General features: G+C 44.0%; 5 protein-coding genes across 9 annotated transcripts; 2 read left to right on the forward strand and 3 right to left on the reverse strand.

Moving 5' to 3' along the window:
* Positions 1 to 118: 118 nt before the first annotated feature.
* Positions 119 to 5,682, reverse strand: nsun6 (NOP2/Sun RNA methyltransferase 6). 3 transcript variants are annotated; one of them, XM_049749823.2, is made up of 11 exons: positions 5,447 to 5,682; positions 4,927 to 5,082; positions 4,767 to 4,855; positions 4,534 to 4,640; positions 4,257 to 4,410; positions 1,473 to 1,554; positions 1,233 to 1,352; positions 1,014 to 1,158; positions 797 to 942; positions 585 to 710; positions 119 to 509 (listed from the first exon to the last, which is right to left on the reverse strand). In XM_049749823.2, the coding sequence occupies exons 1-11, from the start codon at positions 5,519 to 5,521 to the stop codon at positions 333 to 335; spliced, it is 1,377 nt and encodes a 458-aa protein (XP_049605780.1). In that variant the 5' UTR covers positions 5,522 to 5,682; the 3' UTR covers positions 119 to 332. The 3 variants fall into 3 exon arrangements, 2 of the variants coding, with proteins under 2 accessions (XP_049605780.1, XP_049605781.1); XM_049749824.2 differs by lacking the exon at positions 5,447 to 5,682 and having other exon boundaries at positions 4,944 to 5,080; XR_007487565.1 differs by lacking the exons at positions 119 to 509; positions 585 to 710; positions 797 to 942; ... (5 more) ...; positions 4,927 to 5,082; positions 5,447 to 5,682 and adding an exon at positions 2,097 to 4,250.
* Positions 5,683 to 5,846: 164 nt separating this feature from the next.
* On the forward strand, positions 5,847 to 8,919 carry LOC125986251 (ADP-ribosylation factor-like protein 5B). The gene is made up of 6 exons (XM_049749851.2): positions 5,847 to 6,214; positions 6,965 to 7,025; positions 7,170 to 7,317; positions 7,773 to 7,856; positions 7,927 to 8,078; positions 8,296 to 8,919. Exons 1-6 carry the CDS (start codon positions 6,169 to 6,171, stop codon positions 8,342 to 8,344), a joined length of 540 nt encoding a protein of 179 aa, XP_049605808.1. The 5' UTR covers positions 5,847 to 6,168; the 3' UTR covers positions 8,345 to 8,919.
* Positions 8,920 to 9,111: 192 nt separating this feature from the next.
* Positions 9,112 to 13,422, reverse strand: maf1b (MAF1 homolog, negative regulator of RNA polymerase III b). The gene is made up of 8 exons (XM_049749848.2): positions 12,897 to 13,422; positions 12,282 to 12,372; positions 10,656 to 10,787; positions 10,418 to 10,580; positions 10,228 to 10,349; positions 9,770 to 9,889; positions 9,594 to 9,701; positions 9,112 to 9,529 (listed from the first exon to the last, which is right to left on the reverse strand). The coding sequence occupies exons 2-8, from the start codon at positions 12,362 to 12,364 to the stop codon at positions 9,505 to 9,507; spliced, it is 753 nt and encodes a 250-aa protein (XP_049605805.1). The 5' UTR covers positions 12,365 to 12,372; positions 12,897 to 13,422; the 3' UTR covers positions 9,112 to 9,504.
* A 242-nt stretch (positions 13,423 to 13,664) lies between these two features.
* Positions 13,665 to 16,292, reverse strand: zfand1 (zinc finger, AN1-type domain 1). 3 transcript variants are annotated; one of them, XM_049749847.1, is made up of 8 exons: positions 16,170 to 16,292; positions 15,549 to 15,591; positions 15,388 to 15,427; positions 15,161 to 15,288; positions 14,977 to 15,068; positions 14,352 to 14,470; positions 14,121 to 14,276; positions 13,665 to 14,045 (listed from the first exon to the last, which is right to left on the reverse strand). In XM_049749847.1, exons 1-8 carry the CDS (start codon positions 16,189 to 16,191, stop codon positions 13,869 to 13,871), a joined length of 777 nt encoding a protein of 258 aa, XP_049605804.1. In that variant the 5' UTR covers positions 16,192 to 16,292; the 3' UTR covers positions 13,665 to 13,868. The 3 variants fall into 3 exon arrangements, with proteins under 3 accessions (XP_049605804.1, XP_049605802.1, XP_049605803.1); XM_049749845.2 differs by lacking the exon at positions 16,170 to 16,292 and adding an exon at positions 15,748 to 16,153; XM_049749846.1 differs by lacking the exon at positions 16,170 to 16,292 and adding an exon at positions 15,811 to 16,148.
* Positions 16,293 to 16,470: 178 nt separating this feature from the next.
* Positions 16,471 to 18,640, forward strand: chmp4c (charged multivesicular body protein 4C). The gene is made up of 5 exons (XM_049749849.1): positions 16,471 to 16,702; positions 17,245 to 17,422; positions 17,509 to 17,617; positions 17,701 to 17,836; positions 18,229 to 18,640. Exons 1-5 carry the CDS (start codon positions 16,471 to 16,473, stop codon positions 18,288 to 18,290), a joined length of 717 nt encoding a protein of 238 aa, XP_049605806.1. The 3' UTR covers positions 18,291 to 18,640.
* The last annotated feature ends 272 nt before the right edge of the window (positions 18,641 to 18,912 follow it).

The raw sequence follows: 18,912 nt of genomic DNA on the forward strand, positions 1-18,912 counted from the left end.
CTGTTGTCATGGCAACGTCCGCTGCATTCAGCCTCTACCTCTGTTTATGCGGCTTATCCCAACATTGACTGCTAAAGGCATTGGGCTCCAGTGGGACTTTGTTGACATGACACAGCAATTGTTATTATGGAAAGATTTTTCTTTTAATTATTAATAACATTATTTTTTCAACATCAACATATCATATAAAAAATACAAAAAAAATCTTTAGTGTACAATGACTATTGCATAGTGACATCGCCACCTACTGGCCTGACATGCGTACTACAGCTTTTTCAGTCCTTTTGCATCCTAGTGTGCTCTTGTTCCAAAGTATCCTCGCAGGGAGCTTGTCAGTTTTTCTGGAATTTGGCGATAAAGAATCCGATGGTGTCCCCGTCCGCCCTTTTGGCAAGGGGCATCGTGGCGGCAGCCTCCCAGCTCAACTCTGGTCGGAACCTCTGGAGGAGGCCGAGCTGCTCCGGGGTCAGCCCCGCACCCGGCATGCCATCACCCCCCACGCGAGGCTCCTGGAGAGGCGAGCCGATGCAATGAGTGTATGAGGTGGGAAAAAATAGCCAAGATGCTGTCATTGGTCTTCGTACCTGAGGCTGCAGCGTGAGTCTGGGGAAGGTGCGAAGGGCCCAGGCCACCTGCTCCTCGTTCTCTGCCAGTGTCACTGTGCACGTGCTGTACACCAGAACGCCACCACGCTTCAATGCGTGCACCGCCTATAGGTACAAAATGGACATCAAACAGCAAGTGTCTCTCTACTGCCATCTAGTGGTGAAAAGTAAAGCATAATGTCCGTACGTACAGCATGGAAGAGGCTTCTTTGCAGGGGTGGGTAAGAGCAAACTTCCTTCAGACTCCAAGAGCTCACCATGTTTGGCCTCTGGCCGAGCCCGCTGCAGGGCGCGTCCAAGAGCACGCGGTCGAAGCACTCAGAAGCAAAGGGTGGCCCTGGAGAACAGGCGAGAACTTTACGATTCATTCAGACATTTGTGCCACTCGGCTGCAGAAGTAAATATCACCTTCTCGGTCGCCGATGATGTCATCGCTTACGACTTTGGTGCTGTTGAAGCAAAATGCCTTCACGCTACGCAATTGCAGCCTTTCAGCATTCTGGCGAATCAGCTCAATCTTGTTTCGGATCCTGTCCAAGGCCACCACTTCGCCCTGAGGACATTCAAAGGGCACAGTTGAGTAAATGTGAGAGACAGAAGAAGTAGTAACGTCGTTTTGCAGTGTACCCGATCCTCCATGAGGGCTGCGATGTGACACGTCTTTCCCCCCGGGGCGGCGCACATGTCCAGGACGCGCTCTCCGGGTTGAGGACCCAAAACGTGGCCCACCACCACAGATGGAAGGTTCTGGTGTAAACAATACTTTTATGACCATACTGCTCTCCAAAGTGTGAAACCTCCAAAGGAGACCCCCAAAATAGCCGAAGAAAACCAAAAATCTGGACTTGTGACAGTTCATCATTTTACCTGTAAGAAGGCCAGACGAGGTAAGACTCCATCAAAGGAGGGAGTCCAGTAAAGGGGTTCCGTCATACGCACGCCAACGCCCCTGGCGAGACATGCAACTCAAAACTATGAATTTTGTATTTTTTTTTTTTTCAAAGTCAAAGTCAGCTTTACTGTCAATTTCTCCACATGCCAAAGACACACAAAGAAACCGAAATTTCGTTCCCCCCTATCCCACGGTGACAAGACATGGCTCACAACAGACAAACAAGTAAAGTAAACAAGTATAACAAAAGCGTGCTGAATAAATAATGAATAAATAACACAACAATAAATAAATAAGAGGAGCAGAAAAAAAAAGGAGCAAGTGCGCGTACAGCAGACATTCCCGAAAATAGCGCAACAGTGCCGCACGCTACGCAGAAGGGGGAAGCGAGTTCAGGGCCCTAAAAGCCTGGAGAAAGAAGATGTTGGCGAGTCTGGTGGTGCGGGAGCGCAGGCTCCTGTACCTCTTCCCAGAGGGCAGAAGGTCAAACAAAGAGTGAGCCGGGTGACTCACATCTCTGGCAATCGAGGTTGCCTTGCGGGCGAGATGGGAGGTGTAAATGTCCTTCAGGGAGGGGAGCGAAGCACCAATAATCTTACCAGCCGTATTCACTATGCGCTGCAGGGCCTTCAAGTTCTGTTCAGTGCAGTTACCACCCCAGACAGCGATGCAACTGGTGAGGACGCTCTCAATGGTGCCACGGTAGAATGTAGACAGGACTGCCTGAGGAGCACATGCACTTCCTGCGGAAGCTCAGGCGGCGCTGAGCTTTCTTTGCCAGTGACGAGGTGTTTGCGGACCAGGAGAGGTCCTCACTGATGTGCACCCCCAGGAACTTGGTGCAGCTCACCCTCTCCACCACAGCACCGTCGATGATCAGCGGCAGGTGTGTTGTGTGACCCTTCCGGAAGTCAACAATGATTTCCTTGGTCTTATTGACGTTCAGCAGGAGGTTGTTGTCCCTGCACCACGTGGTCAGAAGGTCAACTTCCGACCTGTACCGAGTCTCGTCGCCCTTCGTGATGAGACCCACCAGAGTCGTGTCGTCAGCAAACTTCACTATGTGGTTGTCGCTGTAGGTCGCAGTGCAGTCATGCGTCAGCAGGGTGAAGAGCAATGGACTGAGCACGCAGCCCTGGGGGGCCCCCGTGCTCAGCGTGATGCTGGCGGAGATTTTGTCGCCAACACGCACCACCTGAGGCCTCTGACAGAGGAAGTCCAGTATCCAGTTGCAGAGGGAGGTACTGAGGCCCAGCTCGTCGAGTTTGCAGATGAGTCGCTGCGGCACAATGGTGTTGAAGGCAGAGCTGAAGTCCACAAACAGCAACCTCACATATGAGTCCTTTCTCTCCAGGTGGGTGAGGGCCGAGTGGAGGGCAGAGCAGATGGCATCCTCAGAGGACCGCTTGGCACGGTACGCAAACTGGAAAGGGTCAATGGTGGGGGGGAGAACGGACTTGATGTGCTCCATGACCAGCCGCTCAAAGCACTTCATGATGATGGGCATCAGTGCCACAGGGCGGTAGTCATTGAAGCAGGACGGTGCAGGTTTCTTCGGCACAGGAACGATGGTGGCAGCCTTGAAACACGAGGGGACGATGGCCTGCTGCAGGGAAACGTTAAAGATGTCCGTGAAGACACCCGACAGCTCCCCAGCGCAGTCCTTCAGCGCTCGACCCGGGATGTTGTCAGGGCCCGCCGCCTTACGGGTGTCAATAGCGGCAAGCGCCCTCCTCACACCGTCGGCAGAGAGGCGCAGGGGCTGCTCGTGTGGGGGGGGAGTGGTCTTCAGCGGGCAAGTGCTGTTCTGGGCGTCGAAGCGAGCAAAGAAGCGGTTCAGATCGTTCAGCAGACGGACGTCGCCCTCACAGCTCCTCGGCGCGGGCTTGTAGTCCGCGATGGTCTGAATGCCCCGCCAAAGGCTACGTGCGTCCTTGCTGTCCTTGAAGTGGGTGGAGACCTTGCACGAGAACGCCTTCTTCGCTTCTTTGATGCCTCGGGACAGGTCGGCCCTCGCTGTCCTCAAGCCAGCCTCATCCCCCGCTCTGAAAGCCTTGTCCCTGGCCCTCAACAGTCTGAGGACAGCCCCCGTCAGCCACGGCTTCCAGTTCGCGCGAGTGACGACGGATTTCGAGCAAGTCACATCATCGATGCACTTCGTGATGTAAGAGGTAACAGAGTCAGTATACTCCTCTATATCCGTCCAATCGTTGTAGGTGGCTGCCTGCTTAAACAAGTCCCAGTCAGTGGTGTCGAAGCAGTCACGAAGTGCATCGGAGGCACCCTCAGGCCACACTCGAACCTGCCTCCGAACCGGCCTGGATGCCTTTACCAATTGTCTGTATGCGGGCAAAAGCAAAACGGTGAGATGGTCAGAAAGCCCCAGATGGGGGAGGGGGGTGGCTTTGAAAGCTCCCTTTTGCGCCGAGTAGACTAGGTCCAGGAAGCTGTCTCCACGTGTCGGAAAAGGAACATGCTGGTGAAGCCTCGGGAAAACAGACTTCAGGTTGGCATGATTGAAGTCTCCAGCGAAGATGGTGAAACCGTCAGGGTGCGCTGTTTGCTGTTCACTGACAGCCGGGTACAGTTCACCAAGCGCCGCGATCCTGTCTCCTTCGATGTTGGAAGGCGGGATGTATACCGCGACTAGCAGAATCGCGGTAAATTCCCTCGGCAGATATGTCATGTGAACATATTTTCCTTATGCATTTTGTAACGTTACAAATGTCTTAATGTTAGTTAACAACACTTTGAGCTACCTGATGGTTTCTCCCGTGCTGAAAATGTCGGCGCGGTCCTTTTCGGCCACACCGTTGCCCACAAATGTTCTCTTGCCGTGAAAGCCGAATGCTCCTCGGGTGCACTTTCCCTCCACGTCAGAGAACACCGACACGGTGTCCCCGGACTTCATGTCTGCAACACAAGCATGGCTGCACTCACAGTTTTTCAGCACTCCAAATTGTCTGTCCCAAGGTTTAAATGCGACCACCCAGGGGTGTTAAATTATGAAAAACGGTTAAGATAAATGTTTTTTACATTTTGGACAGGCAAGTATTCCGGGTGCAAAGACGTGGGCGCCCCTGAGCACAGCGTTGCCGCATTGAACACCTGCCACCACCTCGGAGCTGAGCTGCTGCACACATCTGCAGAAGACAAAAACAAAAGAAAATTTTCACGCTAAAAATGCTATTTTTTAAATATATCTCAAAGTTATTTTTCAAGAATTTTTTTGAGAAAATGCTCCTTAGGTTTGCACGGCAGTTTTGTACCTCGGTCCAACCACAGGGATCAGAAGCACATCCGGAACGCTGGGATGAGTGTCGATCTCAAGCTCCTCACCCTCAGATACACACGTTTGCTACATCAACAAACGTAAACACAACAACTCAGAGATAAACATTTCCCCCGCTTTCTTTTCTTTCATCTCACCTTCTTGAGCTCCTCACCCAGTTTTCGTTTAATCTCTTCCAGGGACGCCAGGTGGACACTGGCCCGGACGCAAGTGTATGACGGAGGATGCGACAGGCAGGTGAGAAGCGTCTGAAAGTGGCGCTCGGCTTCCTGATGGCCGATGGACGCCAACAACTTGCAACAAACGAGTTAAAGTTCCAGGTTGGTGTGCAAGCATGAACTGCTGCTGTTGTTGTTCTTTTGTTCTTTGAAGTTATACATTACAAATCAGCATTTAAGACACCTAAAGGTCAACAACACTTCGTTTGGCAGCTTATTACCGTAGCAGTAGTTAGGAATTACAGCTATGTGAAGCATATCAGATAAATACTGGGTCTAAATTCCATTTGCATTTCTTGAAAGTAATTAGGACGAACTATTAGAAGTTATCTCAAAACCCTTCTGTTTAGGGCCACGTTGAAACGATACTCTGGCGGGATAATGATATTTTTTTCCCACTGCCATGACAACAAATGTGCAGACTTAATCAAAAACGTACCTCTTTGTTTAGGAAATCTCCTTTCAAGTAATGGACGACCTCCGGCCTCAGAGAAATTCTCGGAAAGACCGACATTGTGTCTGTTTTTGTTGCGATTTTATAGTGAGCGATGACACATGCCTCTCTAATGTGTTAATTGTCCACTTTTCTCGCAGCAAGGTACCCCCAAAACATTTCGGTATGTGAATCGCCGGTGTTTCCACTTCCGTATACGTCACCGCGAGCCCTCACGCAAATAGCACTAAACCGTTTTTTTCTGTTTTTAAAATGTGTAGATTATAAAATCCATAGTTTTATAGAATGATGTGATTTGTGAGCGAGCGTTTTTTTTTAAGGTTAAAAAACATGAACGCGTCGTGGCGTGATGACGTCAGCAGTAATTCGTTCAATATGTATAGCTCCTTTCCTCTCGAGCAGGCCCAGTTGACGGCAAGGGTTGTTGGCTTAACGGTGTCGAACAGACCACACATACGGCAACTCTATGCGGCTCTCTTAACACGGAATACGAAACTCCTGAGCATTCGTTCGCTACGCCCGGCCACATTTGTCGATGTCTCAGGGGGCGAATGGAGTCCTTGTCGGAGCAAAAGTCGCCGTGAGTTTGCAGCTTAGCTCAGCCTAGCCGCCGTGTGTGGGGACTTGCAGCTCAGTACCGACCAACGGATGTTAGGAACAAAGAACGGACGTACGAACGGACATTGGCATCCTTTTTATTTTAAACAATGGGCCTCATATTCGCTAAACTGTGGAGCTTCTTCTGTAATCAAGGTACGTAAAGAGTTAATTATTTCGGCCGCAAGAAAATAGAATAAAACTACTCCGACCAGCTTCATCGTTTTCGACGGCTTCTGTTGACTTTGTAATACGGTGTTTTCTTTAAACTTTTATTGCCTGAGTGGTTATTAAATGTGGTGATTTGCATTCAAACTGAAGAGGGTTAGGAAAAAAACATACTTATCTTTTTGGGGTTAATTTTGTTTGTTTGGATGAACGGTGGATTGATTAGCACTGTCTAGACAGCACCTTGTTTGACGTCACGATGGGTTGACCTTTGCTAGTGAAAAATGTTTACATTTAAGAATACTTAATTTCACCCCAAAAAATATTAGTTTCGTATTTTTTTAATTTTCTTTTTATTTGAGAAGATAAAAACGTTTTTCTTTTGTGAAAATGTGACATTGGAAATGGCCTAAAAAATCCATCACTCAGAACGTAATGTAAGTGGTTGAAAAGGTTTTGAAATGTACTTTTTTTTTGGTTTTGGTTTTGGTTTTAAATCACTCAAATCTGATATTTGAACAAAGTTGTGGAGACTTTTTTTAATATATCCACTGCGCATGTTGGCAGCATTTTTACAAAGCCGCAGGAAGTCATAGACATGACTCTTGTTAGAATTGGAAGCCTCTAATCAGGCTTCCTTCCTGGATGAGCTGAGAGCACAATGGTCTGCTCCTGACTTCCCTAAATGACTGCGACTACCACAAAAATGATGGAAATGTGGCCCATTTTTTTTGACAGAACACAAGGTGATCATCGTTGGCCTGGACAACGCTGGCAAGACCACCATACTCTACCAGTTGTGAGGCACTTTATTATTAATTTTTATTGATTTTATGGCTTAGGTTCCTTATTCTGCCAGTTTAGTGTCTACTTTTAATAATAATAAAAAAGAATTGTGAAGTACGAAGCGGGAAATGTACCTAATAAAGTATCTTTTCATAAGTCTGATGAATGAGGTGGTCCACACGTCGCCCACCATCGGCAGCAACGTGGAAGAGATTGTGGTGAAGAACACGCACTTCCTCATGTGGGATATTGGCGGACAAGAGTCGCTCAGATCCTCCTGGAACACGTACTACGCCAACACTGAGGTACACACACTCGCAGATGTGTGAATGGGAGCAGATGGTGTGTTTGTTCACCGAGCACACAGCAGCTGGGGGGCCGCTCTGGTTCAAAGGTTAAGCGTTGACAAAGACATCCCCTCCCTCTCCCCAGGAAATGGAAAGCCTGCCCTTCATGTGCCGTAGTAGCAGTATTTTTAATGAGTTATTAAATAAATACCATGACGTAAAATCTTAGTTTTGGAACAGTAATTAAATTTCTTAACTTATTATTGTAGCCTCGTGAAATAAATAAAAAACAATGTGACGTAGCTGAAAGAAGCACAAATGCTGAGGAAATCTTGTAGTTGCTTTGGCAACGCATTGCATGCTATCCCATCAATTTAAAGGCTGCTGTTGCCGGGCGTGCTGTGGAGCCTTCGCCGTCTTTTATTCCTTGTCTTTCTTTTTTTTGGGCTCAGTCGTAGTGGTTCTTTGTGCAGTTTGTCATCCTGGTGGTGGACAGCACCGACCGAGAGCGTCTGGTAATCACCAAAGAGGAACTTTACAGAATGTTGGCTCATGAGGTAAGTGGCGGGGCTACCTTGCTCTTGGCTTTCTGTCTCCAAGCGGCCAATCGTGACTCGTCTCTTGCAGGACCTGCGCAAAGCAGCTGTGCTGATCTTTGCCAACAAGCAGGACATGAAGGACTGCATGTCAGCGGCCGAGATCTCAAAGTACATGACGCTGAGCGCCATTAAAGATCACCCGTGGCACATCCAGTCCTGCTGCGGTCTCACGGGGGAAGGGTACGCCCACACCACACATGAAAAAAATACTGGAAGCTCACACGGAAAGTGATGAAAACGAATATTTGCTTTTGAGAACATATTCACTCCATGATTTTCTGTTGTTGTAAAACAACAAAAAAGAGCTTTTTGGGGGGGTGGGGTGTTATTTTGATTTTACAAGAAGGTATTACTTTAACAAGAACTTACCTTACAAAACCATTATTTTTGGTTCCAGTTTGTGTCAAGGTCTGGAGTGGATGACATCACGGGCTGGACTCAGATAGCAGCCCCTCCCACCTCTGAATTCTTTCATGGAACTTGGAAGGAACCCCTCCCACAAGAGGTCTCTCTCATTTCCTTCCATTTTTTTCTTCTTTTTTCTTTGGAACGGACACGTACGCATTTGGGATGAAATGCAGCCACAACATTCAGGGACGTAAGCGAATGTTGGCTGTGGTTTAACAAAAAAACAAAAATTACACACACCCACGTTAGTTGTTGCATCTACATAAGCTACGACATGGTTGGTGGGTTTAGCTCCATGAGCAAAAGTGTGCTTGGTTATTTTTTTCTTTTGGACAAAGAGAAGCGGTTACTTTTTTTAAGGACAGTATTTTAAATTTCACTATTTAATGTCATTGTCTTGAAGCATTTCAGCGAGGAAGGTAGTTTTATTTTATTTTTTTTCTCCCTCGACGGGGAATGGTGCTCTTGTGTATTTTTGCAAGTCGGCGATGTGCACTTTTGTAGTAAGAATGAACTAAGGGTGGTGCAGTATTTGAGCCATGTGAGTCAACAGCATTAAGACATCCTTGTAAAGTGCATTACATTTATGACAAGATTAAATATTTTTCAGCCATGGGAGTTTTTTTTTGTAATTTGAGTTTGAAACCCTACTTTGTAACCCTAACCTTAATTTAAGACCCTAGTTAGAAACCTTAACTCTAATTTAAAACTTCCTACTTGAAACTTAAAGCATAGATTAAAACCCAAATTTGGAACCCTAACTTTAAATTGTGAGCCATGTGTGTTGAACCAAACAAAAGCAAAATGACACTCATAAAAAAAGGTGTTTATTCACATCAGTAATATATTAGAACACAGAAAAGAAAGCACAGATACAGTCATTATGTAGCTTAGTTTCACTCTATTCACAAGTGCATGGAAATAGAAAAAAAAGGAATATTTAGGACACACAAAAAAGAACATCTGACGTAAAAGCTGCGGTAAAACGAGCTTTGTTAATCTAAGCGGAGCGAAACGATGCTTCAAAACAGTAACACAAGTTCCAGCCCAGGAAACTGCCTCCTTTTTGTTGTTGACTTGCTTTGCAATTTGCCTCGTCTCAACATTTGTTAGAAAAAAACTCTTAAACATGCATATAATCCTAGAAAAGCGTGAGAACTGCTTTGCGTGAAAAACACGATGACTGGACAGTGAAGACTCACGCGCACACGACTCTGGGACACCTGTAACAAAAACAAAAAACATTGCATTGTTGTCACCGTGGCGCAAATTCTAGTTAGCTCTCACCTGTCCTCTGTGAAGCCGTCCAGCTCCTCTTCTTCGTCGTCCTGGTCGTCCAGCTCCATGTCCAACTCGTCGTTGTCCAGGCCATCACCGCCATAGCCGCTAAGGACACTGAAGGGGGCGGCAAAAGTGAGTCGGCTGGTGGTGTGGGGGAGGTCAAAACCCAAAACAGCTCTTACCTGACGTAGCGGCACGTGAGGAAGACTATCCTCTTGAGCTTTTTGTTGTAGAAGAAGTAGTTGAAGGACCACAGGCTGCCCTCCTCCCCGAAAGGATCAGAATCCAGATCAGGATTGTAGCTGAGGGTGGGGGAGGAAAAAAGTCAGTACTGTTGAGGATGGCCACCAGAGGGAGACATTCAGCCACACAAACTGCCTGCTTGGAATGGCCGCTTCATAAATTATTGACAATTAGATGAAAATCTTGTAGGAAAACGTTATTGGAGTGTCACAAAAACAAAATCTGGTCTAAAACTGTTTTGAAATTTAAGTAAAACAATAACTTTATAGTTGGTTGCCTGCAAATTCCAAGACACAGAAACAACCATTCTAACTTAGAGACAGTTTAAAGTCTGCAATTAATGTAGCATGCATATTTTTGGGGTTGTCAAAAAAATATCAGGGACCGCATGGATTACCTGTAGATGTCGCAGGCAGGCAGGTTGATCTCCTGGTCGATGGCGCTCCACAGCTCAGGTCCCAGAGAGTTAAATCCTTCCCCGACAGCAGAGAACAAGCTGCTGTTGACAGCGTTGGCCACCTGACCGCCACGAAATCTTTGTTAGGTTTCGGCTTTTAAAATAAAAATTCAATTGACCGTGTACTAACCCAGTTGAGACTTGGCTCCCTGCTGAACTCATGCGCCCGCGCTGCGCTGAAGTCATAGTCCGGCCTGAAGGACTCATTAAGTGTGGTGATAAGGTAGAAGATAGTCTTCCTGCAGCACTTGTCACTCAGAGGATTCTCCGCGTCCTCGGCGCTCTTAGCCAGCCTAAAGGCAGGGAGACGTTTTTTATTGCGGAATGTAAGGCGATTGATTTTTGGGGGTAGGGCGACGGCGACTGACAAATCGGGACTGGCGGCGCTGGCGGACTGTGGCGGGGACAGAGCCTCCAGGACGTGCGGCTGGCCTTCCTGGCAAAACTGCTTGAACATATGCTTGTCATCGCCCGCCATCTTGCATGAGTAGCTCTCGATCCTGTTGGCAGACAAAAGCAATACTTAAAGAAAAAGACAAAACATGTAAAGCGAGAATGTAACACTAAAGAACGCAGCTGCGGAAAATATTTTAAAACATAACCAATTTTTTTAATCAATGCTAGTGTTCAGATAAAAAAAAAGCTAAAACAGACATGTCGCTTTTTATGCTGCTTCTTATATTGTGAAATTTGATTGTAAGGTGTTCTTAATGATGTGGCATGCACATTTTGACATAGGTGACTTTCAGCTTTGAATACTTGAGGCACACTCATATCCCCTACAAAAAGTGGAAGTGTTTTTGCTGTTCAAACAAGATTAGCTGCTCATCTCCAGCGCCAAAGCTTATCTCTGAAAGTCATGTGACAAGACCAAGTTGCTGCACTTTTATTTCTTCGTGTCAGATGCTGGTGAAATGTGATGCGTTGGGACAGACTGCTTGTTATGCAAGATCGAGCTTGCTCAAGTCAACACTGATGACTATTGTAGAGACAGAGCTGACGCTTTCCTCCCCTCGCACACAAACAGCTGATGTCAACAAACAACTTTGACACACGTAACAAACGACACCAAGTTGACACACGAAACTCCACAAGTGTGACACACAAAAGGTCCACAAGTGTAACACTCCAAAACAACGTACTTTGTGTTGTTTCACATAAACATATAAGAACGGCTGTAAAATCTATGAGGTAAAAAATCAACTTTTAAGAAAAACAGCACATTAGAAATACACCACTCTAAATACATGTTTGTGCACTTATTTCCAAGTGGGCATTCTGTCACTGCCTGATGCTGCTTCATTAATCTAAGCGGCCTAAAAGTCAGCAAGCTTTTACTTAACCGTGCACAACTGTTCGTAGCTGCCTACATTGTGTGTGTACAGGTCTAACGCGTAACGGACTTCAAAATAGCCAGTGTGTTACGTGTGCTCCGGTTGCACTGTGGTCGGTAGCAGGCTGCATGTAAACGACGTGCTGTGTAATTGTAACTGCGGCCCCGTTATGTTCTTACATAAGGTAATACGCTTGAAGCTGGAAACACACACCGGTGGTTAGACATTAACTTTCCGAGTTGTGCTCCAAGATATGATTAAGTAACAACACAGGTCTGCTTGGTCTACTGCCCCCCCATGCGAGGTCACAAATTTCTCATTTCCGGAGAACACCAAGTCAGGTTTAGAGATTAATTAGTAACATTTTATATCTCAGAACAATGTTTAACGTTCTGTTTAGCAGTCAATAAACCTGAGCAATTTAATGGTAATGGTAAACTAGTAGATTGTTACTTATTGAATAAATTATTTTATTGAATGTCAAGATTTATTAGATAATGAAAATAAATTGTTATTGATCATCACTTGTTTAAAAATAGAATCTTAATTTTGCATACCGATAAAATATATAGAGCACCTTTTTGAAGGGCTTGAAAATATTTCTTTAATCTACATTTCTTGAGTAAATAATTAATAACAGTAATAATAACCAACTCCCACCTGCCAAGGATACGAGACTCTCCTGTTTCAGCACACAGCCGTGAGCTGAGTGCTTCAAAACTCGAGTTTTCCAGCAACTTCATCGCCTTCTCTGGGGGGGAAAAAAAGCACATACATACACACACATATATATATATATATATATATATATATATATATATATATATATATATATATATATATATATATATATAAAACAATACTTTGAATACAATGTATAAAACATTTAATGCCAAAAAACAAATTGATAAATAAACGTAGTAAAATAACATGCAATTAAATAAAAAATAAATAAAAACACAATTAAAAATAGCACATAGCGACTAATTTAGCTGAGTGTTAAAAAAGGAAGAAAATAGATGCCAATAAAAAAAACGATATAACTTTAGCAGTGCACTTGACTCACAATATAATCCAATGTTTTGTTTAAAGAAAAAAAGTGGGCGTTTGACAGCTTGTTTATGTGGCGAAAAACATGAGCAAGAGTGAGCGCACCGCCATCTTGAGGACATCTTTGACAACGACCGCCATTTTCTGCCAGCCCCTCCCCCACATTGTCCCCAATCGTCTTCCTGCTTCTATTTATCAACACAGTTCCACCGCAAAATCACTTACCAAGTCGATATTCCTCGACGCGAAAGCCAAGTAGATGTTCCAAAAAAGTCGCTTGCCTCACTCTGTAGTCTTCTCGGCTCGTTTTTTATTCTTATTTTTGCTGGAGTTCGCCGCTCCGGTCACCTCCGAGCTCCGTTTTCCTTGTGTTGTTGTGCGTTTACAACCGAGGAATTAGTGCGCGTTCAAGAATCTGTTACAAGCACTCGGTCGAGAATGCGCCGCTCTGAGGCACTTTCGGTTTATAGAAAAACTACTCTTTCCGATTAAATGCGATGAGATTAAATCGAGTGACTGTTTGCGCCCGTCGGGGTCCGTCTGCAGCTGCATCACTTTCGACCTAATAGGACAAAAAGAAACCGTTTTTTTTTCGCGGTGGATCAAGTCGCCGTTGTCCAAGCGACCGATCAGTTGAACGGTGAGCGTGAGCAAGCTTTTAGAATCCGGAGAAATTATTGAGAAACGTCGACAAAATCCGCTGCGTCTTTCTGTTTACGAACACAACAATCGTCTTTCTGATGGAGACAAGCCCCCTTTTCATGTATATAAATCCGACTGACGTCGCATTTGAAATGCGATTGGCTGTAATGTGTGTCAATCAAGCAAGGGTGCACGCAATTGGTCAGAATTTCCTCGTGATTTGGCCGCGGGCGTCCGTCAATCGTACGCGAGTTCTTATGATTGGTCAGAAATCTCTTCAGTATCCTGTCCTGTTTTTGAGAAAAAGGAAATAGCATAACAATAAAGATATTGTAAAAAGTGACCACGAAAACAAGTTATAAAATTTACTTGGTGGTAAAACAATGCAAAAATTCCATTTGTGGAACTAATAAAGTTTTGCTTTCTAATTGATAAAACAGCTCTCCCCCAATAGACAACAATACTCCCCTGATAGCCCTACTCATAATAAGGTACCCAAGAGCAACAAACGTGCACACATTCTTTGTGAAACTTGCGTTTTATCATGTCATTCACTCATTTGAATTTAACATAGTTTGAAACATCCTCCACGCCGGTGCTCTCGTTGTCCAGGTACTCAAGGATCACGTTCCCCCCGGTGTGCAGCGGGTCTTCCGGACTGCTCAGTAGCGTGTGCAGGCTGTCGTCCATACGGAGACACTTCCCCGTTTCAGGATGGCAGAGGCGCAACTTCTGGGGGAGATATAAAAAAAAAAAAAAAAAGGTAACCCAAGACATACTTAAGCCAATAGGCGTGTTGTTTGTTACCTGAGCTACGAGCACGTTATTGTTGTTCTTGAGGGAAGCGAGTGAGGCGGCGTAATCCACCACCTTCCCCACGCTCCATTTGGAGCAGAAGAACATCGGCTGACTGGCCGCCTGATAGCCTTTCGGAAGATACACTTGAAAGTAGATTCGTTCAGTCTGAAAGAAAGCGTGGAGCAGAATATGATCAGGAAACTGGTCAACAGCGATCATAAACTAAGTTCTCAAAAGTACCTGTGGTAAACTCTTGTCTCCTGCTGCATGGAGCTTGAGTTTCATCAGAGCTACCTTGGCTGCTGTAGCGCTGTTCTTTGCCCCTTTACGGCCTTTGCTTTTAGAACCATCCTTTGACTCTAAATGGACGAGAGTGGAAATTCATTAGATCACCAAATTACACCATACTATTTCACTGAATTGGTTGAAAAAATATTGACTGACACTTCAAATCAAGACGTTAGCCTCATAGCATAATTGCCTGAGTCATTTTAAAATGACAAAAAAACATACTAATACGCTCCCTAGAAATGTTTGTTTAGTTAAATTTGTGTGAATTCTCTATTATCAAGCTCTTGTTAGTCAGTGAAGATTGACTCAAGTCAATTGTATTCTTCTTGTTTATTGAGTTTGCCATCCTCCGCACCTTGTTTTCCAATGGCAAAATCATTATTTCAATACATGAAAAAAAAAAAAAACCTTTTCTAATGCCAAATGTGTGCTATGCTAGGTTGGCAAACTGCGTGTGCTTTGCTAGGTTGGCAAACTGTGCGTAATGCACACACACTTTGTACAATGCTGACCCCTTGTGGGCAAAAAATGAACAGCAGAAATATTTCATTTATTATTAATTTTAAGAACTGACCCACAATTCTTTGCACCAGCTCCTTGGTGGCTGCCATGCGTGGCTTTTGCACCTCCAGCTTCTCACACTTATGATCATCTTGATGACGATGGCTGCGTGCAGTGGACAAAAAGAGACGTAGCGGAATCTTAATCACAAAACTGAACACAGGGAGTTTTAATCTGGCTTCATAGTGTAAACCTACGCCAAACAGAAGTGTTTCTGACACTGCGGACAGACAACAGGAAGGAGTTCTTTCCCCTTGCAGTCCTCAACGGAGCACGAATAACTTGTGCTGCTGCCCGCAGTTTGGGGTTCTCTCCTCGCGGGCTCCTGAGAGTTCCAAATTTCAAGAATTTTCATGATAAAATATGGATGTGCGCAACAGGAAAGCTGTTTTTGAATTTTCCTACACTATTAAGAGCCGCTTACCTGAGAACATGAGTGAGCCTCTCTGCTTCTGTGTTCAAGACTGCAAAGATAAATTGGTTGCAATATACGCCATTATGTAAAACATTTTGGGGTGGAAAATATTAAGAAAAAAATTACTTCTTATTGGTCATTGGAAATAATGTCCCTTAAGGTTTTCTTACCAGTAGACTCCATTGCAGGAATCACAAACAAATGGAAGGAAATCTAAATGAACGAAAGCAACAGTTATTACACAGTTGACTATTAAAACCTATTAAAAGCGTTTAGTATATTTAGATAATCTATGAGTCTAGTTGTGATTAAGATGAGTGCAGAATCATGCTAGCACTACTGAGCTATGACGGGTATTTTGTTGAATACCGATAATGTTAGCGTCACCCAAATCGTTATTTTTTGGAGCAAAAGAGCGAAGACGTTCGAGACCTTGTTGGTGACAAGAATCTATTTGACAGTGCTTTCCGATGTCTAACTCAGCCATTAGCTTAGCAGTGAGCTTCTCCAACAAGAATGTCAACATGAATTTGACCCCGGAATTGAAATTCAACTGAAATCACGAAAGTGAAATTTTACGACCATTTTCTCACAATTTAGAAGTGTATTTTCTTAAGGATAATCACTAATCGCTCCTTTGATAATAATTAAAGAATATAGTTAAATATATATTTGAATAAATAAATCTTGTTCGTGGATTACCCCGGAAGTGAAATTCGATGGCGCACATTTTTACATTCTAGTTAAACAGTAATTTAATTATTGCTCCAGTTGATCGTTTATCGACAAACCTTTCTTCGAATACCGCACCATAATAGCTAGGAGTATATTTGAATAAATAATTAAAAATATTCAGACGAACGTTTCCCCCGTCCCGCCGTGGGGGGGTAAGCGTTTCGATGATGTCACGCAGGTGATGGGGATCAGGTGTGGCAAAAGTTGAATCGTCAACCAAGCTCGTCGAGCCGGAAAAACAGCTCGGCGTCCACTCACACACCCCGTGGAAACACCTGACAATCGTAACAGCTCGGCGTCCGCATACCTCCACCGAGCGCTGCTTTTTACCCACCGTCGGAGGTACTCCCAGCCAAAATGAGTAAAATCACGAAATTCTTTAAAGGGAGTTCGAGCTCCGGCTCGTCGTCGTCGTCCGGGGGTAGGTCCAAACACCATCACCGGTCCAAGGGGGGACCCTCTGCCGGGGAGGCCATCCACAAGCTCCGGGAGACCGAGGATATGTTGACCAAGAAGCAGGATTACCTGGAAAAAAGAATAGAGCAGGAAGTAATGGTAGCCAAAAAGCACGGCACAAGAAATAAGAGAGGTACGTATGTTTCAGTGTTCATCACCAACAAAAAGGGTCTAAAAAGTTAGTTTACAAGATACTCACGTCGTGTATTAGGCGTCGTCTTAAAATGCCCAAACCTGATGTGAAGTGTTATGACAGCCGCCATTTTAGGAAGAGCTACAGGTGCATCTTCCTGGAAAACAAGCGACATCTAACTTTGGGGCAAATGTCCACTCTTTGGCCAAAAATGTGACGCAAAGTTCTTACAAATCATTTTGTTAGTATTAAAAATGCATGAATTTAGTAATTAATGTTAAGTGACTCACATCGAGTAAACGATTAACTGACATTCTGGCACTTTTAGCAGCAGCAAAACTAACACGTTGGCGAAAACACTGAAGCGTGTTTAAACCCTCCACGTTAAAAAGTTCAATGTAATTTGTACTCTCATAAAAACCTGTCTCACTGCCTGTTGAATCACAGCACACCACACTAAAAATAGCCTCCCCGTGTCGTCATGGGACTATATCTATTGTGTTGGTCTGCTGCGATGCTAATGCCCACAAACTTTTTCTTAGCTGCCCTGCAGGCTCTGAAGAGGAAGAAGCGCCTGGAGCAGCAGCTGACACAGATCGACGGCACGCTTTCTACCATTGAGTTCCAGCGGGAGGCTCTGGAGAACTCGCACACCAATACAGAGGTGGTGAGAAACATGGGCTACGCTGCCCAGGCCATGAAGAAGGTCCACGAGAGCATGTAAGGAGTACGCCTATGAGTAGATGCACTGAAAACAAATACGTACATGCTACAGCGAACTCCCGTTTACCTCCGTCTTTCTTCAGGGATCTAAACAAAATAGACGATCTAATGGAGGACATCAACGAACAGCAAGATGTGGCTCGTGAGATCAATGAAGCCATCTCCCGACCTTATGGTGACACTTTCGACGAGGTATACTTTTTGCCCTTGCAACTAATTCATTTTAAGTATTTTTTTTCTTAAACTAACTAACTATAACTATTTATTGCTATTAGGATGAGCTGCTGGCTGAGCTGGAGGAGCTCGAGCAGGAGGACATGGACGAGAACCTGAAGAGCATGGGTGGACTGCCCTCGGTGCCCAGCGCCAGACTGCCCTCGGCTCCATCAGGACGCGTAGCTCACCGCGCAAGTATGTACAACATTCTTCTTCTTTTTTAAAAAAAAAAAAATATACACTATGTTGGAAAAGTCTATTTCTGTAGAATTTACTAATTATTTCTGGACAAGTACAATTCATTTCATAGCTATTTTTCCCCTTAAACAACAAAATTCTTGTAAGAAATTGAACTATTCTTTTTTTAATAGAACATTACTTTGATATTTCATAAAAAGGAGCTTATTCTTGTAAAATTTGTTTCTTTCTCAATTTTTTTCATTGACAAATATGTTAAAGGATTTTTCCTTGAAAAAGCACTAATTGAAATTCCCTCCTCCCCATTTCTTCATTAAAATTCTAAAAACAATAATAAAAAAATAAATTAAAAAAATCTAATTTGCATTTCTGTGTCTTTGTTTTTAAAGCGGCCAGAAGAAGGGCTGATGATGAGGAAGACATGCGCATGCTGGCATCATGGGGATCATAAGCCATTTTTTAAGGGGAGGATGGAGCTAAACAATGACAGACTTGCATTTTAAATTTCTTAGTGGGTTTGAAGCAACACCATGTTGGGACATCTTCCCCGTGTGTTCATTGAGTAGCTGCCATGTTACACTTAAGGAAATTATTACTGTGCTTCCTGTCACTTTTTTTCTGTTTCATTTTAAAATTTGATCTGAATTAAAATTGGCGCAGAGTAACTTACGCTAAAGGATTTCCAGCACTGAGCATCAAACTATACTACTTGTTCCACAGCTGTAGATAATCTCTTTGCTCTATTGTAAATATTTTTTGCTTTTATTTTCAACTATAATAAAAAACACCTTCCTATATGAATTGTTTTTCTTTTTTTTTTATCCACAAATCCCAAGTTATTTATCATTTCCAGTACATAATTGTTTATCTAATTGAGATTTTATCACATTCAAATTTGAGTCATAAAGGATACTTGTGCCACACTTACAAATTGTATTTTAGATGGTTGTTTAGAAATAGAAATGTCTTCAGGTTGATTCTTTTTTTTTTAAATAGCATACTATATATACAGTGGTTTATTTAAAAAAAAAAAAAGCCTGACTGTTAGATAAATTGTATATATATGTTATCAT

The sequence above is a fragment of the Syngnathus scovelli genome, chromosome 18 (assembly GCF_024217435.2).
Source record: "Syngnathus scovelli strain Florida chromosome 18, RoL_Ssco_1.2, whole genome shotgun sequence".
Taxonomy (NCBI): domain Eukaryota; kingdom Metazoa; phylum Chordata; class Actinopteri; order Syngnathiformes; family Syngnathidae; genus Syngnathus; species Syngnathus scovelli.

Coding starts and splice junctions, on each gene's coding strand:
- LOC125986251 (XM_049749851.2), top strand. CDS start 6,169: ATGGGCCTCATATTCGCTAAACTGTGGAGCTTCTTCTGTAATCAAG. Junction 6,215..6,964: donor GAGCTTCTTCTGTAATCAAG/GTACGTAAAGAG, acceptor TTTTTTTGACAG/AACACAAGGTGATCATCGTT. Junction 8,079..8,295: donor TGCGGTCTCACGGGGGAAGG/GTACGCCCACAC, acceptor TTTTGGTTCCAG/TTTGTGTCAAGGTCTGGAGT.
- chmp4c (XM_049749849.1), top strand. CDS start 16,471: ATGAGTAAAATCACGAAATTCTTTAAAGGGAGTTCGAGCTCCGGCTCG. Junction 17,423..17,508: donor AAGAAGGTCCACGAGAGCAT/GTAAGGAGTACG, acceptor GTCTTTCTTCAG/GGATCTAAACAAAATAGACG. Junction 17,618..17,700: donor ATGGTGACACTTTCGACGAG/GTATACTTTTTG, acceptor TATTGCTATTAG/GATGAGCTGCTGGCTGAGCT.
- zfand1 (XM_049749845.2), bottom strand. CDS start 15,904: ATGTTGACATTCTTGTTGGAGAAGCTCACTGCTAAGCTAATGGCTGAG. Junction 15,289..15,387: donor AGGCTCACTCATGTTCTCAG/GTAAGCGGCTCT, acceptor TGGAACTCTCAG/GAGCCCGCGAGGAGAGAACC. Junction 14,277..14,351: donor GAGACAAGAGTTTACCACAG/GTACTTTTGAGA, acceptor GCTTTCTTTCAG/ACTGAACGAATCTACTTTCA.
- nsun6 (XM_049749823.2), bottom strand. CDS start 5,521: ATGTCGGTCTTTCCGAGAATTTCTCTGAGGCCGGAGGTCGTCCATTAC. Junction 5,083..5,446: donor GAGATTTCCTAAACAAAGAG/GTACGTTTTTGA, acceptor GTTTGTTGCAAG/TTGTTGGCGTCCATCGGCCA. Junction 711..796: donor AAAGAAGCCTCTTCCATGCT/GTACGTACGGAC, acceptor TTGTACCTATAG/GCGGTGCACGCATTGAAGCG.
- maf1b (XM_049749848.2), bottom strand. CDS start 12,364: ATGAAGTTGCTGGAAAACTCGAGTTTTGAAGCACTCAGCTCACGGCTG. Junction 10,788..12,281: donor GAGTCTCGTATCCTTGGCAG/GTGGGAGTTGGT, acceptor GTCTGCCAACAG/GATCGAGAGCTACTCATGCA. Junction 10,350..10,417: donor GGGAGCCAAGTCTCAACTGG/GTTAGTACACGG, acceptor CGTGGCGGTCAG/GTGGCCAACGCTGTCAACAG.